This window comes from Lissotriton vulgaris, unplaced genomic scaffold (genome assembly GCF_964263255.1).
Source record: "Lissotriton vulgaris unplaced genomic scaffold, aLisVul1.2 SCAFFOLD_2338, whole genome shotgun sequence".
Classification (NCBI taxonomy): domain Eukaryota; kingdom Metazoa; phylum Chordata; class Amphibia; order Caudata; family Salamandridae; genus Lissotriton; species Lissotriton vulgaris.
This window is the reverse complement of record NW_028244678.1, coordinates 313,774-332,487: the sequence shown is the minus strand read 5'-3', so window position 1 is coordinate 332,487 and position 18,714 is coordinate 313,774. Positions and strand designations below refer to the sequence as shown.

At 47.7% G+C, this 18,714-nt stretch overlaps 1 protein-coding gene across 1 annotated transcript in view; it reads left to right on the top strand.

Moving 5' to 3' along the window:
- Positions 1-3,269: 3,269 nt before the first annotated feature.
- The window catches only part of LOC147667169 (integrin beta-7-like), a gene marked incomplete at its 3' end in the record, with an annotated part of 287,301 nt that continues 271,856 nt past the window's right edge, over positions 3,270-18,714 (top strand). The window contains exon 1 of the mRNA XM_086948877.1: positions 3,270-3,360. Coding sequence (XP_086805003.1) covers positions 3,276-3,360 — 85 coding nt within the window. The remainder of the gene's footprint in view (positions 3,361-18,714) is intronic.

Sequence of the window (18,714 nt, the reverse complement as noted above, 5' to 3'; positions counted from 1 at the left end):
GGTCCTTTACGCACACCCGAGAGCGTGTGTGTTGGTCAACGGTGTATTGTCTGAGGCCTTCCCCATTAGCCGGGGCACTAGGCAGGGATGTCCCCTTTCACCCTTGCTATTTGTCCTGGCAATGGAGCCCTTGGCTTCCCTAGTGCGGGTTGAGGATCGTATTCGTGGCTGGGAGTGGCCCAATACAGAAAAGGAACAAAATCGCACTATATGCGGATGACGTCCTGGTTTTTCTGGCCGAACCCGCCACCTCGTGCCATACTGCCTCCAGTTCTTGCAGTCCTTCGGGTATGCATCTGGTCTTTGGCTGAACCCCTGGAAATCGGTATTGGTCCTACTGCACCTCTCCAGGGACTGCTACAACTTGCAATCCACTATACTGCTTCGGCGACAATCCTTCAAATACTTAGGGATATGGGTCACCCATCTTCCGGAATTGGGCTGGTCCCTCAATGTTGACCCATTGGTTAAAAAGGCCAAAGAGGATCTTCAAAAATGGAAGACGCTGCCCCTGAACCCCTTGGGGAGGGTTGCTCTGTTTCAAATGATTATCCTCCCCAGATTTCATTACGTCCTTCAAAATGCCCCTTCTGCTTTCCCAGAACCTGGTTCAGGAAACTGGACAGTCTAACTACCAAGTTTCTCTGGAGCGGTGGGAGGGCGCGCCTGGCTCTGTCTGCATGCCGGATCCCCTCCTCTGACGGGGGTATGGGGAGGACGCACCCATATCTTTATTTCTTGGCTGCACGTCTCCTGGTGGTCCACGACTGGTTCAATGGGGGCTGGTCTGACCCGGCCTAATGGCTTGAGCTGAGTGAGCTGGGATTACCTAACATCCATCCCAACTACCCGACGTGACACGCTCCGTATAATTGGCCTGGCGAGCCTCGTTACGTCACACTGGCTGGACACGCAGGCAGTAGCGGTGGGTCGTGAAAGTGCTGCCTGGCAGTGACATGGGGAGGGGCAGGGTGGGTGTAGGAAACTATGGATAACGGCCGATTACAGTTAAGTAAACATAAAAATAAATAAAACGAATTTAGTTGCATGCACTGCATTGCATTTGGTGATGCAGTGCATGCAATGAAATTCGTTTCATTTATTTTTATGATTACTTACCTGTAATCAGCCGTAATCCATAGTTTACTACCCCCCCCCACCCTGCCTCTCTCCACGTCACCGCACGGCAGCACTTCCTCCACAGACCGCTATTGCGCGCAGGTTGACACAATGTACGCCGCTCCTGCATGGGGCATGGCTCCAGGAGGTTAGTGGGCTGAGGGGGTTTGAATCATGGGACCTCATTTGCATCTCACAACTGGGGGACGTATGGGCTAAAGGCCATATGCTTTCCTTTCAGGAGCTTCAAACCCGCTATTCCTTACATTCCTCCCAATTCTTTTAAAATCCTGTGCCTTACCTTTGGCGCCCTAGCGAGAAATAGGTCAGTGGGGATTGGGGCTCTTTTGGCCCCCAATAGCCCCTCGAGGAATCTGAGCTCCGCCAACAAATCTCTGCTATCTGTACCATGCATCCGCAGAGCCAAATGGGGTGGCAGAGCTTTTTCCACAGTAGCACCAAAAATGTGGAATGCTCTTCCCGTTGAAATTAAGGCCCTTCCCACTCTTCAGTCCTTTAGGAAAGCTTTGAAGTCACAGCTATTTGCCAAAGCATACCCGTAGTTTTGCCTCTGATGATTTATTTTATAGGCGCCTTGATGCCTTCGGGTTTTAGTTGTGCGTTATAAATTTTCTTTCATTCATTCATTCAATTCTATAAGTATCTACAGCTGCGGCATGCCCTCCAAACGCACATCACGGATGACACAAGGCTCCCCGAATACAGCCCTTTCGAGGCGCAGACTATGCTGGAAGACCTGGGTAAGGGGGGTATCTCCCGCATATACCGCACCTTAGTCAACAACACCCCCTATTCCCTGGACAAGTTGAGGGACCAATGGGTAGAGTGGGTGGGCTCCCTCGTTGAGGTGAACTGACGCAACGCCCTCATGGCACCCAGGATGGTCACCGCCTCCGCCAAACTTAAGCTGATCCAACTCTACTACTTACATGCAGCTTACCTCACTCCCCTGCGCCTCCACGAGCAGGCCCGCGCCCGGACCCGTCATATACGAGATGTAACCATGTTCCGGCTGATTTTTTTCATGTGATTTGATCCTGTCCCAGCCTGTAGCGATTTTGAGGGCCATTGAGGAGGAGCTTACGGAGGTCCTGGGGTGGGGTGCTCCCCATGACCCACGTCATTCAGTTCCGGTGATCACGGACGGGCTGGACGGGTCCAGAAATGATAGGATGTTCTTTAACACAGCTATGATTGTCGCCAAGAGTGACATAGAAGCGGCATGGAAATGTCCTGACCCACCGGACCTTGGGAGGTGGCGAAGGGGGGTGGACAGGTGCGCGACCCAGGAGAAAGCCCTTTGATGGGGAGAGGACGTCCTAAAAAATACTGCAGGGTGTGTGGGAAGTGGTTGGATACTGTGGAGGGTTCGGATTGAATCGCCTCCTTACTTTGTATATCTTATGGGGTATGAAACCATGGGATGCTATGCTCACAAGAATGTAATTGATCTTTGGTCCTCCGTGCTTTTGCTGACTCATTCAATGTGCTCGAAAAACAATAAATTTGATTATCAAAAAAAAAATACTTCAAATTTGAAAACATTTTTAATTGTATTTTATTTTTAAGACAAGTTGATTCTTTAAAGGAAACAGGGCTGCTCTCAAAAAGCTTTTCAGGTTTGAAAACCTTCAATAAGAGCTAGGTGTTGTCCCCTGACCAATGACTACCATCCCTAAAGCTGTCACACCAATTTCCGAATGTGGAAGGGTCTAAAGGGGAACCCTTTCCCTTTGTGAATCAGTTATCAATGGTTTGCAACAGAATTCTGGTTGCAGACCATTGATACATAGGGTACTGAATTGCTAATTGGAATGGGCACCCTCAACTCGCCCCTTCTGCAATGCAATTTGGTATCTATTTCTAAACCCACTTTAAGAGTTGCTAAATCTTTACTGATCCTAAAATAGGTTTAGCAGTCTGCCTTTATAGCAGTTGCAAGCCCTCTGATGTTGCAAATAGGAGGATTTCTGGCTACTAAAATGTTTAGTACATCAGGCCCTTCATCTTTATAAAAGTGATTCTTCTTATCCACTGTAAGAGCTGTAAATTGGGTTTTTACTGTCATTGCTTCTAACTTTAAAAAATCAACCATCACACGTCTCTATTAAAAACTCTCTTTCAGAATCTACAGCATGAACTACAGAGTGAGCAGCATGTCTCTTGCTACTATCTTCATGCTAATCATTGCAGCAAATGCAAAAACAGTCTTCAAGGAAGGTAAGAGTTACTAAGGAGACATTGGTCACCTGCACATGTACTAACTTTCAAAAATCATACTAACACTTTCTTTGAAAGGATTTTCAGATCAAGATATCTGATGACAAGCAGCAGAAAGATAATAACTTCCAACTGATCTACTATTAGAGTATTTCTGTAAATGACAAGTCCTTGTTTTCAACAGGAATAGCTACCAGAATATCTGTAACAATAATCAAGGACCAAGCACTGCCCCGGTCACACTGGAGCCCCAATCGATACTTCACAAAGAACCAGCCAATGCTAGGACCCCTATCACAGCAGACACTGTCAGGAGACTGCAGCCCCCTATCAGGATATTACAGATAGGCAGCTAACAGCAAGCAGTTCTTTCACAGTAGCTCATGTGATATCATTATATACAACCAGTCAAAACCAATCCCCCATCTACAGGGGCCACTATAATGTGCCAACAATGAACATCAATTAGGCTCTAAAAATGCACTTGCCTGCTATCAAAGTCAAGCTGTTTTTTTCCAGGGACGAGTGATTTCTACTGTTTACTGGCCTGTTTGGTATGGGCTCTAAGTGGGAACAAGTGTTTTTTAGGTCTCGCCTAGGCAGCGCATGCGCTGTCTCTTCAAGACATGCTGTATGTAGAATATGGGCTTTAAGCACGGCCCACCTATTCCAAATGGCTCCTTTTACTGTCCTTCGTAAATGGCTGCTTTTCTTTGGATAATATGCTCAGTAGTCCCTTCTTCTCTACTTTTATAACCTCCTATGAGGACTGCCCCATTTACATATGCTCTTACTCTTTATGTAATGTATTACTTTACAAGCACTCTTTTTTGATTGTTGCTTGTTTAGGCTCAGGAACTTGCCCACGATGGCTCCCTCTCTTACTCTCCTCTCCCTACTCTCTGATGCTAACCTGATGCTGCCGCTCACTCTGTCTCCTCACTGCGGCTGCCTCCTCCTCCCCTGTGCTTGTTATTTGAAGACTGCAGCCCTTTTAATGACACACACTCTCAGGGCAGATCAAAACTTAATAAATAAGTAGGGAGTGCTGTATCTCCACATGGGGTGCCCCCCCCCCCCACCACCAGCACCCACCTGTTGGCTGCCTCTGTTTACTTCGGGCAGCAGCATGTGGCGTTCTGTTAACCCTTTTCTCCTCTGCCGATACTTTTAACAATGTTCACAGTTATATGCAGGGTGCTGCCTCTTTAAATTACCCCTGCACCAAGCTTGCTGTGGTTTTGAGACCCCCGGACGTTTGATAGAATTGGCGGTTATCAAGCGGTATGATTACTGCAATTAGTTTCAGTTTCAGGGTGGAGGTTACTGCACACTTTTGAAGTCGGAACAAATATTTTTATTTGAAGTCTGCATGCCTTTTAACAACATGCACATAAAATCAGGGAGTGCCGTATCAGCTTTTCCCTGAGCTCCTGGTCTCTCTCAGCATCATTAGTATTATTTTAGTGTCACTACAGCTGAGACTTCCGCTGAGTTGATATAGAGCTGCAGGAAAGCAGCATCTTTGGTGCTTTAGACCGCCGAAAACCATGCATCATCTGAACAATAGGAAGGATTGCCACTCCAGCCTCCAAATCACCCTGCCAGCACTGTTGCCAGATTGGGCTATTTCATGCACAAATGGGCGACATTTTTCCCCTTCTTGCGGGAAAAAACTCACCTGGCGAGTGACAGAGTTTTGGGCTGGGTTGTGCCCTGTGTGCGTCTTTTTACCATATGAGGCAGCGCCTCTTCAATGTCTCTGGTTGCACAGCGGTGGCATGTAAGCCCAGGGCACACCTGATCTGTGGCAGAACAGGTCTTCTGTTTTTGTGCTCTCCGCTTTCCTGTCAGTGTTGTCCATCCTCCAGCATGCACCAACTGCTGAATCAGCAGCAGATGCATGCCAATTGGTTTACCCCTGTGCCTGCCTCGACGGGTGAGTGCAGCCTGTGCAGTATGTGGCTGAGAGCTGGGCTATCAGTGCAAATACCACAGCCCTGTGGGATCTCATGCACCCACTACATGATGCCATTCATGTGCACATTATCCCCATTATTTGTTTGTTACATTCAGTGTGTCCTCTCCGTCCGGGCAGTCACTGCCCCCCCCCCCCTGTGCTCCACGTAGAAGTGCTACTGACACTTCCTCAGAAGTCCAGTGAACAGATAGGCATCCTGTTCTACATGCATGCACAGCTTTGACCCCCGTCTGTCCCCCTCCTATCCCCCAACTCTTCACGCCCTCTAACAACGACTTCCTATGGAGGGTGTGACTGACAACCAGAATGCCAGTTGCATTTTAAAGGATCTTGTGCTGAGGCAGGCGCCCTGTGCCATACATATGCAGCTGCCCAGGGTGCTGGAACCTTTGGTCCTCCAGGGCAAGCACTGCCACTTGGTGCAGCATTAGGGATGCAACACAGTTTGTATAATTTTGCACCGTTGCACAGTCTCATGTCGCCTGTGAGCACAACTTTGCCAACCACTGACTCCTCTCTGTTTATACTATGCTTGGCCTAACATACATAACTGACATAGTAAAGCTTCAACCGATACTCTTGTGGCACCGTATCTGGTCCTCTGATACCACAGTTTTGAGCCGAGGGCTTTTAGAGGATTGTCTTTCCCTTGAAAATGGGTGTAAAATCAAATGGCTCATGTACATCAAAAAATTCCTGCACGATTTAGGACTGGGAAAATATTATCAATCTCCATTGACAATAATTGAAATACCAAGGAAAGATTTTAAAAAACTATATCTGAACCATTTAGAGCAGCTTAGGCTTGCTAGTGAGGCAAGCAAACCATCTGTCCAACACGCACTACTAATACAAACTACTGTGGCTATTCAGCCTTACTTAATGTTTGAGCAAAAGGCTTACGACAGATTCCTGCTAACCCGCTTTAGGTGGAACATATTCCACCACTTGGTCTCATTTCCAGAGGCGAATACTTGGGCTAAACCTCTAACCATCTGCCCATGTGATGAAACCTCTACTCAATCCACCATGCACACTGTTCTTTTTGCAAATTTTACAAGGAGCCTAGGACTCACTGGTTGTTCCCACTACTAAAACATCTGGGATTAAGAAGATGTCATCCCGCCTATATTGCTTTGCAATTAGTGGAGACTACATTTATGGCAGAAAACATCGCCAGGTTTTTGAAGTTTTGCGTTAAAAATAGGGAAAATCTATCCTAGCGCAGTAAATTGTCTTGCACTATTTTAATCAGGGAATTTGGAAATACTGAGAATAATGTCTTATGCTCACAGCGATATATACTGTTTCACTTGCACTTTATCAATTGGTGAATGTACCACGAAGTTTATGTATCACTATATTGATCTTTTAATGTTTTTATATATTTATATCGGTTTGTTTTAAATGAGCTGAACATGAAATTGTACTTTTATGGTTTTTAAAGCTGAAACCGAATAAAGAAGTTTTGACTTGACTTGACTACTATGTGTTCCCTGGTGCCTTTTTGCCATGCGCATTGCATTATTCAATGTATACTAGATGGTACCTCTACCTTGACAGATCTTAAGTAGAGGCATACATCCTTTGCCATGTATAGGCAAAGCACCCTCCAGTGCTGCTCTCATTCTCTTTGAAGCTTCTTTCTCCAAAGGAAATAGCAGGCAGGGGTTGTCTCAGAGCTTAGCCACTAGCATTCTTCCACACACACTTAATGGCACCCTTGGTTTGAGAGATTTCATTTAGAACATACACCATAAGTAGTATGCATACCCAGACATAATGCTCAACAGACCAAGAGCTAAACTACTACACCTGCCGGTAAACGTCGTTTACAACGCAGTGTTTACACCGCACGACCTTTACCACGCTGCCATTACAACGCAAGTTGTTACTACGACTTGCGGTGGATGGCGCTGTTGGTTAAGGAATATTGTAATTTTATATTCCAACACCTTCCCTACTGTTACGTGGACTGGTGTTGGAATATAAAATTATAATATTCCTCAATCCGCGCCCTCCAACGCAAGTCGTTGTAACGACTTGCGTTGTAATAACCGCGTTGTAAAGTACAGCGATCTAAAAGATCCTGTTGTACTGACATACATCCACACCTGTCACAACACAATACGAGTAATCAAGCTAAAACTCAAACTTAGTTTACCAATTCCAAAGCCAGCTGCTTTACCTGCTACGTTTCTCCACTGCAAACAAAACAAATAAGTAAAAAACATTATAATTTACAATGCCAATAGCTCTAACGTTGGCAAATGCGAGACCGATTGCATTGCAAATGCTTGTTAATGTTTGCTAATCTTGTTTGGTGAGTTTCCTCTGAGTAGTTTGAGTCAGTGTTCCGAATGTGGATCTGCCAAACGGCTCAGACTGTTATCTCAGGCACAACGATATATGACAGTGAGGACGTGTCTCTAATATTTTCTGTGCAAGCTGTAACATGATAGCAAGAGAAAGGATATAGCATGAACCCACTAATTTTGCAGGTGGCATGGATTGTGGACTTTCTTAACTGCAGGCAACAGTGACCTTCTGGGGCTTGGGCCAGAGGTTTTACTGTGTCGACCTGGCACCCGTGCAGTTCAAGCAGATTGATTCACGGAGGTCCGTGTCTCTTTTCACCTCCCCTTACACTGCCAAACATGACTGAGGCACTGCGAGTAAGTGAGGGGACAGTATTCCCCTTCCCTAAACGCTGCTGCTAATCTTCAAATAGCACCTTTTTATCGCGCATAGCTGTAAATTGGCTGCCGGATAAGCTTACATTTCAGCTGGATCTGGAAGAGATTTAAATGTTATTAGGTCTCGCCTATTCCATTCCGCATGGAATGAATATGCGAGTCTAATGCCGTCAAACCAAGACTTAAACCCAAGGCTCCCAAAAAGCGGATTTCCAACAGTTCACGTGAATCACGTGACCACAAGCACGCACATTTCCCCACATGAAAGGCATCAGCCTCCCTCCCACAGGCTTCCCCAGCGTGCGCTCGGCCGGCCTCTGCCAGTTCTCCTCTCCTAATTATTCACTTAACTTTTCACGCATCTCTACTTCCCCCTGGTCTCACATCAAAGGCATCAGCCTCCCTCAGGCTTCCCTCCCACAGGCTTCCCTCCCAGCAGGTCTCGCCTATTCCATTCCGTGAGGAATGAATATGCGAGTCTAATGCCGTCAAACCAAGACTTAAACCCAAGGCTCCCAAAAAGCGGATTTCCAACATTTCACGTGAATCACGTGACCACAAGCACGCGCATTTCCCCACATGAAAGGCATCAGCCTCCCTCCCACAGGCTTCCCCAGCGTGCGCTCGGTCGGCCTCTGCCAGTTCTCCTCCCCTAATTATTCACTTAACTTTTCACAGCCGCAGGCCGTGACTCGCATCTCTATATATATGAGACCCCCTGGTCTCATATCAAAGGCATCAGCCTCCCACAGGCTTCCCTCCCACAGGCTTCCCTCCCACAGGCTTCCCTCCCCGCCCCCCGCCCCCCGCCTGCACTCCCCAACCAGGCTGCCTCACATAATTGCGTCAGACCCGAGCCACATGTCATCCACTTCCTTTTCATGCCCCCCTCTCCTTTACACTTCAGTGTTTACCCCCGTCTTCCTCTCCTCTCGCTCACTTATGCTCTGTGTTTATTCTCTCCTTTTCCCCTATTGTTACTCACTATATGAATGCGTCACTTCCTTTTCCACGAGCTCGTAATGCGTGTGTTTTGTGAGCTTACATGAGCCGACAGGTTGCCAGTGCCAGCCTTCCTTCCCTCGTGCACGCTGCAGGGGACGCAGACCGAGCCTTATTCACTTCACTTTTCACAGCCGCAGGCCGTGACTCGCATTTCTACTCCCCCCTGGTCTCACATCAAAGGCATCAGCCTCCCACAGGCTTCCCTCCCACAGGCTTCCCTCCCCGCCCCCCCCTGCACTCCCCAACCAGGCTGCCTCGCATAATTGCATCAGACCCGAGCCACATGTCATCCTCTTCCTTTTCATGCCCCCCTCTCCTTTACACTTCAGTGTTTACCCCCGTCTTCCTCTCCTCTCGCTCACTTATGCTCTGTGTTTATTCTCTCCTTTTCCCCTATTGTTACTCACTATATGAATGCGTCACTTCCTTTTCCACGAGCTCGTAATGCGTGTGTTTTGTGAGCTTACATGAGCCGACAGGTTGCCAGTGCCAGCCTTCCTTCCCTCGTGCACGCTGCAGGGGACGCAGACCGAGCCTTATTCACTTCACTTTTCACAGCCGCAGGCCGTGACTCGCATTTCTACTCCCCCCTGGTCTCACATCAAAGGCATCAGCCTCCCACAGGCTTCCCTCCCACAGGCTTCCCTCCCCGCCCCCCCCTGCACTCCCCAACCAGGCTGCCTCGCATAATTGCATCAGACCCGAGCCACATGTCATCCTCTTCCTTTTCATGCCCCCCTCTCCTTTACACTTCAGTGTTTACCCCCGTCTTCCTCTCCTCTCGCTCACTTACGCTCTATGTTTATTCTCTCCTTTTCCCCTATTGTTACTCACTGTATTAATGCGTCACTTCCTTTTCCAGGAGCTCGTAATGTGTGTGTTTTGTGAGCTTACAAGAGCCGACAGGTTGCCAGTGCCAGCCTTTCTTCCCTCGTGCATGCTGCAGGGGACGCAGACCGAGCCTTATTCACTTCACTTTTCATGGCCGCAGGCCGGGACTCGCATCTCTACTCCCCCCAGCACACCCGGCCTCATTTCTCCTCCCCCTAATTACACTTCTTTCACTGTGATCCGCTTCATGCCCCCCGGCCGCTTGTTTTGCTTCGGCTCCTCTCCGCCCACTTCATTTAATAGCCTTCCCCCAGTGCTCGTCCTGCAGTTTTCTCTGTCCACCATCTCCAAACCTTGTTCCTTTAGCTGTTCCCACTTTAATTCCCTCCCACCCTTCTCTACTCCTTCTCATCCTCCTGCCTCTCCTCTTAAGTCTACTCACCCCTTCCCCTCCACCGTCCTCGTTTCCTTCCTTCTCATTCTCCTGCCTCTCCTCTTAAGTCTAATCACCCCCTCCCCTCCTCCGTCCTCGTTTCCGACTGTCTTCCTCCTTCACCTTCCTTTCTCTACACCTTTTTCCTCCCTCCTGTCTTTTTCCTTCTGCTGCTTTCATTTTCCTGTCCCCTTTCAGTTATAATTCGCCTCATCTGCATGATACCTTACTGTCTCGGCCTCTGACTCACACCAACCATCTACGACCTCGAAACACATCCATGCACAGCTGAACAAAGTTAGCATTTCAAATAGGATCCTCCCGCCAGGTTTCTTCACACTTTCCTCCCAGTCGTCAACCCCAAAAACAACCCAGCATACCCTATCACTCCAGATTCGATCACATAAACATGTATTAGCAAAGCTACTGGACTTTACACTGCACGTCGGCAGAAAATATATCACATCATACCACATGGCTCCGTACACACTGCACAAGGACCACTAGACGGAGCCATCCTGCTTAATGAATGGTTTGAAATTCCACATTTTAACAGTATAGAGCCTACCTTCTTTTCATACACGCCTAGCTCACCATCTCGCCAGGACACTATACATACAACCGTCCGTTCCTGCTGCCGCGCGAGGCACGTCGCTTTACATTTAAACAGCGTGGGACTCAGTAATTCTAGGGGCATGTTTGAAAGAAATACTACAAACTCCAATTCTTTAGGCAACTTGCACTCTCTCTCCCCAGCTTCAGATCCTGCCCTCACAGAAGTATAGTGCCTACCTTCTTTTCAAACACACCTAGCTCACCATCTCGCCAGGACACTACACATACAACCGTCCGTTGGGCACAGCTCTCACTGACTCTAGTTTTTTTTAACTCTTACAAATCCACTTGTTAAGTCTCATTACAAGGTACGTTCATTTGTAACTGCGAAAGAATGTCTGGGGCCTAGACGCAACGAGCAGGGTGTGTACTTTAGAATCTGCCTCGCCCCAGGCGTGTGCACGAGCGAGCAAAGTCTACCCACCTCCAGCCACGAGCACCCGGTGAAATCTTATCAGCTGTCCACGGACAGGGAGGATTACTGCATTCCCATGGAAACCAGGCGAAGAATTCCACTGATTTCCACATCGGAGTGAAAAACACAAACATCACAGTTTAAGGGGACATTTCCTTGTGGGAAAACACAGGTATCTGCTTTAAAAGCCGACTTCCCATGGGAATTGCTTCTTGATAAATCTAGCTCCTTGATTTTATATAGCGCTAAATTGCGCACTGCTGTTGTTTCTAAGAACTGAAAATAATACAGACCGTGACCACAGCCTCACTTCGCAAGTTTACAAATGCTAAGCGCTGCGAATAACTGGACTAAATCCCAACTTAGCGTGCGCTGAAGGATGGTAGGCAGAGCTGGCCTTGCGCGGATTCATACTTGTGAGCTGAAGCATACTTACATAGTTTACATTTAAACAGCGTGGGACTTGGTAAACACATCTTTATATGGCAGGGGAAAGATATTAAAAGGGTCGGCGACTTAATCTGTGTCCCCATCAAGAAATGCAGAAAAGTCAGAACATAATTCTAGGGGCATGCGTGCAGCCCACGGCTAAGGGCTTGTCGCCGTAAGTTATACCCTAAAACACTGACCTGCCCAACATACCAAGCATCTAAGCCAGGTACAAGCCCCCTCTCTCTCGCTCTCTGCTCTGGCTGTCATTATAGAACCAAGACAGGGTGTGGCTTAACTCTCAGAATTGCTGGCTCAGGGCTTTGGACGTCTGCTGAACATCCTGTGATTCAACGCAAATCACTTACTCACCCCTTGCTTGCAACAAAAGAATGTGTCCCTGTATGACATAACTGCTGCAGCATCACTCAGCGCTACCCCAGCATCACTCAGCGCTACCCCAGCATCACTCAGCGCTATCCCAACATCACTCAGCGCTACCCTAGCATCACTCAGCACCACCACATTATCACTCAGCGCTACCCCAGCATCACTCAGCACCACCACAGCACCACTCAGCACCACCGCAGCACCACTCAGCACACTCTGTTATTAGAAATGCCAATAGTTATAAAGTTAGCAAATGTTACATGCATCACTCAGCACCACCACATCATCACTCAGCACCTCCACAGCCCCACTCAGCACCACCACAGCATCACTCAGCACCACCACAGCATCACTCAGCACCACCATAGCACCACTCAGCACCACCACAGCACCACTCAGCACCACCACATTATCACTCAGCACCACCACAGCATCAACCAGCGCCACCCCAGCACCACTCAGCATTACCTCATCATCAGTCAGCGCTACCCCAGCATCACTCAGCACCACCACATTATCAATCAGCGCTACCCCAGCATCACTCAGCTCTACCACATTATCACTCAACATCACCACAGCATCACCACAGCATCACTCAGCACCACTACAGCATCACTCAGCACCACCACAGCACCACTCAGCACCACCACAGCACCACTCAGCACCACCACATTATCACTCAGCATCACCACAGCATCACTCAGCACCACCACAGCATCACTCAGCACCACCACAGCACCACTCAGCACCACCACAGCACCACTCAGCACCACTACAGCATCACTCGGCACCACCACATCATCACTCTGCACCACCACAGCATCACTCAGCACCACCACAGCATCACTCAGCACCACCACAGCACCACTCAGCACCACTACAGCATCACTCAGCACCACCACAGCATCATTCAGCACCACCACAGCATCACTCAGCACCACCACAGCACCACCATAGCACCACTCAGCACCACCACAACACCACTCAGCACCACCCCAGCATCACTCAGCACCACCACAGCATCAACCATCGCCCGCACAGCATCACTCAGCACCACCACAGCACCAGTCAGCACCACCACATTATCACTCAGCACCACCACATTATCACTCAGCACCACCACAGCACCACTCAGCACCACCACAACATTACTCAGCACCACTACAGCATCACTCAACACCACCACAGCACCACTCAGCACCACCACAGCACCACTCAGCACCACCACAGCACCACTCAGCACCACCACAGCACCACTCAGCACCACCACAACACCACTCAGGGGCACCACAACATCACTATGCGCTACAACAGCATCACTGAACGCCACAGCATCACTTGTCCCCAAAACAACATCACTCAGCGCCACAACAGCATCAATCTGTGCAACCATTCAACAACAACTGGTTCAAATATTTACTGTCAATGTTTCAAGCTTTATTACAAATGTCATAAAAAGATTTTAAATGTTTTCACTTCTGTTCTTGTTAAAACATTGTGATTTGTCAGATCAATACATGTAAGACAGGGGGAAACTAAACATGTACCTTTACTAATGCTATAGATGTAACATTTGCTAACTTTATAACTATTGGCATTTCTAATAACAAAATTAATACTTTTATATTTTGAAAAACATAAACAATAATTAAAAAATATTTAAATTTTACACACCAAAAGCTCAAACTTTTCTATTGCGAGACCTATTGCATTGCAAATGCTTGTTAAGAGAGGGGACTTGCCTGGCCCGGCGCTCAGGGCAGGTTTTCAGTTCAGGGCAAAACTGAAAACCAAAATTGCAGTCCAGGGGAGCGGGAGTTTTTCCTACTTTCAGCTACTTGAGGTTCTAACTGAATAGCATGCTGTAATGCTCAAAGAGTATCTGTGTTCATACCATTGTCAGTGTCCAATTTTTGAAAGCACAGTAGTTGGGGCCCCTCTTGTATTTTTGTGCCGCCATTTAGCTTTTGTTAACAGTTATTCAAGAGATGCAGATACTTCTAATTAGTGCTTTGACGCTAGCAAAATGTGGAACAATCGGGAAACAAAGTAATCAGTATTTAATTACGTTTCAAATTTTTATTAGGTTTTTAGATTACTTAATGCTCTGCACTACAGTAATACAATTCAACACGTTTTTTTGCAGTATATATATTAAGAGAGATTAATTCATTAGAGTGATATTACACGGAGAGATTCATTTATTTAGAGTTGTAATACAAAGCATATAATACACAACATGAATTAATTTCAATGCCTCTATTATCTTAGAGCTTTTAGTCTTAAATAGTTGGCTACGTCAGTTTAGATACCGTATCAGTAAATATTTGGGGGCAGATTTATGAGGCCCTTGCGCCACGTTTACGCCGCTGTTGCGTCACGCAAGGCGGCGTAAACGTGGCGCATCCCTACGAACGATTTACAACGTGACGCATCTAGGCAGATGCGTCACGTTGTAAAGCCCTGCGCCGCTTGTGGGCGTTCCGGCGCAGGGTGGGCGTTCCGGGGCAGGTGCGCCTTGCAAAAGTGGATGAGTGAAATCTATGAGATTTCACTCAGTCACTTTTAAGCCAATGCTGCGTCAAAAGCCTGCGCCTGCTTGAAGCAGGCGTAGGTCTTGACGCAGCATGGGCACCCCCGAGCCTTGCTGGAGCTGCGTCGCGCTTGCGACGCAACTCCAGCAATGCGCCACATTTCCGGCACAGATGTGTCACGCATCTGTGCCGTTTTTGCACCATGGTGCGCCGCATTATAAATGCAGCGCACCATGGCTGGCGGAGTTGTGGCGCATGTTAACTGGCGCATCCCTGGGGATGCGCCAGTTAACATAAATCTGCCCCTTGGGGTCTTCATCATGGAAAAATAGGAGGTTTATAAAGTTAGGAAAATCTAAAGTCAGGAAAGTCAAACTTAGAGGGGGGAAACAGAAAGTAATATATGAGCTGAAAGCATGGACTGGCGGATGAAGGAACAGGATGGATGCACTGGTCTGAGCGCACCTCTAGGAGGCATGACCGGTGCCGAGTCTTGAGGCTGAGGAGAAGTACAGCAATGCAAGGGGCACAGGGCCACTCGTTCATGTGCTCTTTAAATTGCGTTAGCACAGTGTCCCAGGCTGCTGTTAAGGGGCATCTCCGGATCTTCGGAATTCTTCCCAGTGCGACACAGAAATCTCTGGATCACCCCAATGAAGCAAAGCTAAACACCACTGGAGGAAGAACAGGGGCTTTAGTGCACACCAACATATGGTCAGTATGTGCTTGGCTGAAGGAAGGGCAACATTTGCAAAGTGAACCCGAACGTTATGGATTTTTCTCCTTGGAAAAATGCCCAATGCTGTAGCTTCCCATGAGTGGAGTTCGGTTCTGTAACTGTGGCTAATAGTGTGTGTATAGACTACCAAAAGCCAGTAATATCTGGGAATGATCAAAGCATGTGTTGAAAGTCGGCTGACTGTGCTTGACAATTGGGACAAACACAACAAGATGATGGATAGATTGCTGAAACATTTCAACCACTCAGCCCCAGTCACAGATCTGGGTTTAATCCATCGTTCGTTTGCTTACTATGCCACCCCAGTTTGGACCCAGCCATATATATTGAAGTCAGTCTTGTTACCCTCTTCCTCATGGGAATAGTTCAGCCCAAACTGCCAGGCCAGGTCCTCCCTGAACTGGAAACAAGCATCCTGGGGCTGGTTTCGGGGTTTCACCCTTCAACAGGCAGGATAGCTTCAACCCAGTGGCACAGCGAGCAAGGGTCCCATGTTGACCACTTAGGGCGAACATAGCAAACACAACAAGATGATGGATGGAGTGCTGACATTTTTCAACCACTCCCATGAGTGGAGTGTTGTTAGCTCTATAACTGTGGCTAATAGTGTGTGTAAAGACTACCAAAAGCCAGTAATATCTGGGAATGATCAAAGCATGTGTTGAAAGTCGGCTGACTGTGCTTGACAATTGGGACAAACACAACAAGATTATGGATAGATTGCTGAAACATTTCAACCACTCACCCCAGCCACAGATCTGGGTTTAATCATCATTCTTTTTCTCACTATGCCACCCCAGTTTGGACCGAGCCATATGCTAATCAGTCTTGACCCTGTTTCTCAAAGGAACAGTCCAGCCCTAACTGCCAGGCCAGGTCCTCCCTGGGCATGAAACAAGCATTCTGGGACCAGTTTCAAGGTTTCACCCCTCATCAGCCAGGCTAGCTTGAAGCCAATCACTCCTCCACCTTCCTAGACCAGATGAAGAACTGCATTTTTGGCATTAAGAGTTTTCGATATAATGTGTAATTAAGAATGTTGTTTGAGACTGACTTCTAGTAACTAAATTTTCAGAAATGCAATTATGTGTATGTGCCTTGCTCTTCTGGTTTTGAAATCTTGTCTGCTGTCCTCACCTCGTAACTGTGGAGTGAATCTGACTCTTTTTCTTCTCATGTTGCTTTTTCCGATAAGGCCATTGTTTGACTGTAGCTTGAATCCTGTGGCACATAGAGCAAGGGGGTCCACGTCTGGACAAACCCTTGGCCACATAGGGCGAACACAGCAAACACAAAAAGATGGTGGCTGGAGTGCGGAAACGTTTGCTGTCCAGGAAGGACCAGGCCTGGCATGTTGAGCCCGACAGTTCCATAGGGAGCAGGGTCAAGACTGATTTGCATATGGCTGGGTTTAAACTGGAATGGCATGGGAGCAACAAAACAATGGATTTAGGCCCAGATCTCTGTACTGGGATTAATGTTTGAAATTGTTCAACATTCTGTCCATCAGTTGTTCTTTTTGCATTTGTCACCCCGAGTGGGATGGGTATGCTCAGACGTGGGTCCCTTACTTTCCATGTCACTGGAGTCAAGCTAGCCTGGCTGATGAGGGGTGAAACCCCAAAACTGGTCACAGGATGCTTGTTTCCAGGACAGGAAGGACCTGCCCTGGCAGTTCGGGCTGGACTGTTCCCATAGGGAGCAGGGTCAAGAATGATTCGCATGTGGCTGGGTTTAAACGGAAATGCCATAGGGAGCAAAAAAAAACTATGGATTTAGGTTCAGATCTCTGTACTGGGGTGAATGTTTGATATTGTTCAACATTCTGTTCATCATCTGTTCTTTTTGCATTTTTCAACCCAAGTGGGATGGGTATACCCAGACATGGCTCCAGTGCTCTCCATGCCACTGGAGTCAAGCTAGCCTGACTGATGAGGGGTGAAACCCTGAAACCCGTTCCAGGATGCTTGTTTCAAGTCCAGGGAAGACCTTGCCCGGCAGTTCGGACTGGACTTTTCCCATAGGGAGCAGGGTCAAGACTGATTTGTATATGGCTGGGTTTAAAATGGGATGACATGGGGAGGGGAAAAAACGATGTATTGAGGCCCAGATCTCTGTACTGGGGTGAATGTTTGACATTGTTTAAACATTCTGTTAGAAACGGGACCCTGGCCGGCCAAGACTCGCGTCGAGGTCAGTCAGGGATCGCCATTTCTAAAGTCAGGGCAGGGGAGTCACACACCAAGGCAACCCCCACTCGCCCTCTAGGTAGCGTGGCGCGAGCAGTCTAGGCTAAACTTGGAGGCGGTATGAGTTAAGTATTTGCGCACGCACCCCAGCAACAACACCCAAGGCCCACCACAAAGAAAAGACTCCACACAAGGTTATATCAAAAATAGCCTTTGTATTATAATAAACAAAATACATTAGATAACACACGCAAACTGTACAATGTGCCAGAGGCACGGGCAGAATTTACAAGGGGAATTATGTACAGGACAGGGCCACCTGGACCACTGTCAGGGGTAGGCACTTGTCAGAAAATAATACTGGTAGATATACACTTATGTCGTAAACATAGAATGAGTAGCACCAAACTTATAAATGCAACACACATCCAGTAATCACTGGAACAGTAAGGACCTCCTACGCAACCCTAACTCACTGTAGGTAAATCACGCAGGTAACTAGGACCTAAGGAAGGAATACCAACACCTAAGCAGTTCACTCTTAGCAAAGGGAAGGAAACCTAACATGAAATGAACCATCAACAATCTACTATGCAGGTCACATCTAGCATAATGGAATAAACATAAACAATCCTCTCTGCAGGTCACATTTAGCAAAAGGGGATAACCATAAAAATACCTAATCAGGTCACTTTTAGAAAAGGTACAGGTTAGAACATATGCGCAAGAATCACATAGCAAGAAATAATGCGCGGGGTGCACAAAGCACAGCACTCAAAAGTGTCCCTCAGGCCAACTGGCCTCGAAAGGGGCGGAATGCCCTGAGTCTTAATGTCAGGGAGGCTGTGCAGGCAGCACAGAACACAAAGCCTAAACGTGGCAACTGTCCACTAAGTGCTGGACAGTTGTTAAATATGCACTGGGCAAACGTTGGAGCCAGGAGGGCTCAAGAACCAAAGTGGGCAAGGAGCCTCTCAGGGGCTCACAGGAAAAATGTGCAAATAGAGCTCAGCGCTCTAAATCAGTGCAAATGCCCCCAGAGCCTCTCTCAGGGCTCAATGAACAAAAAGGGCGAATAGAGCTCCAGCGCTCTCAAA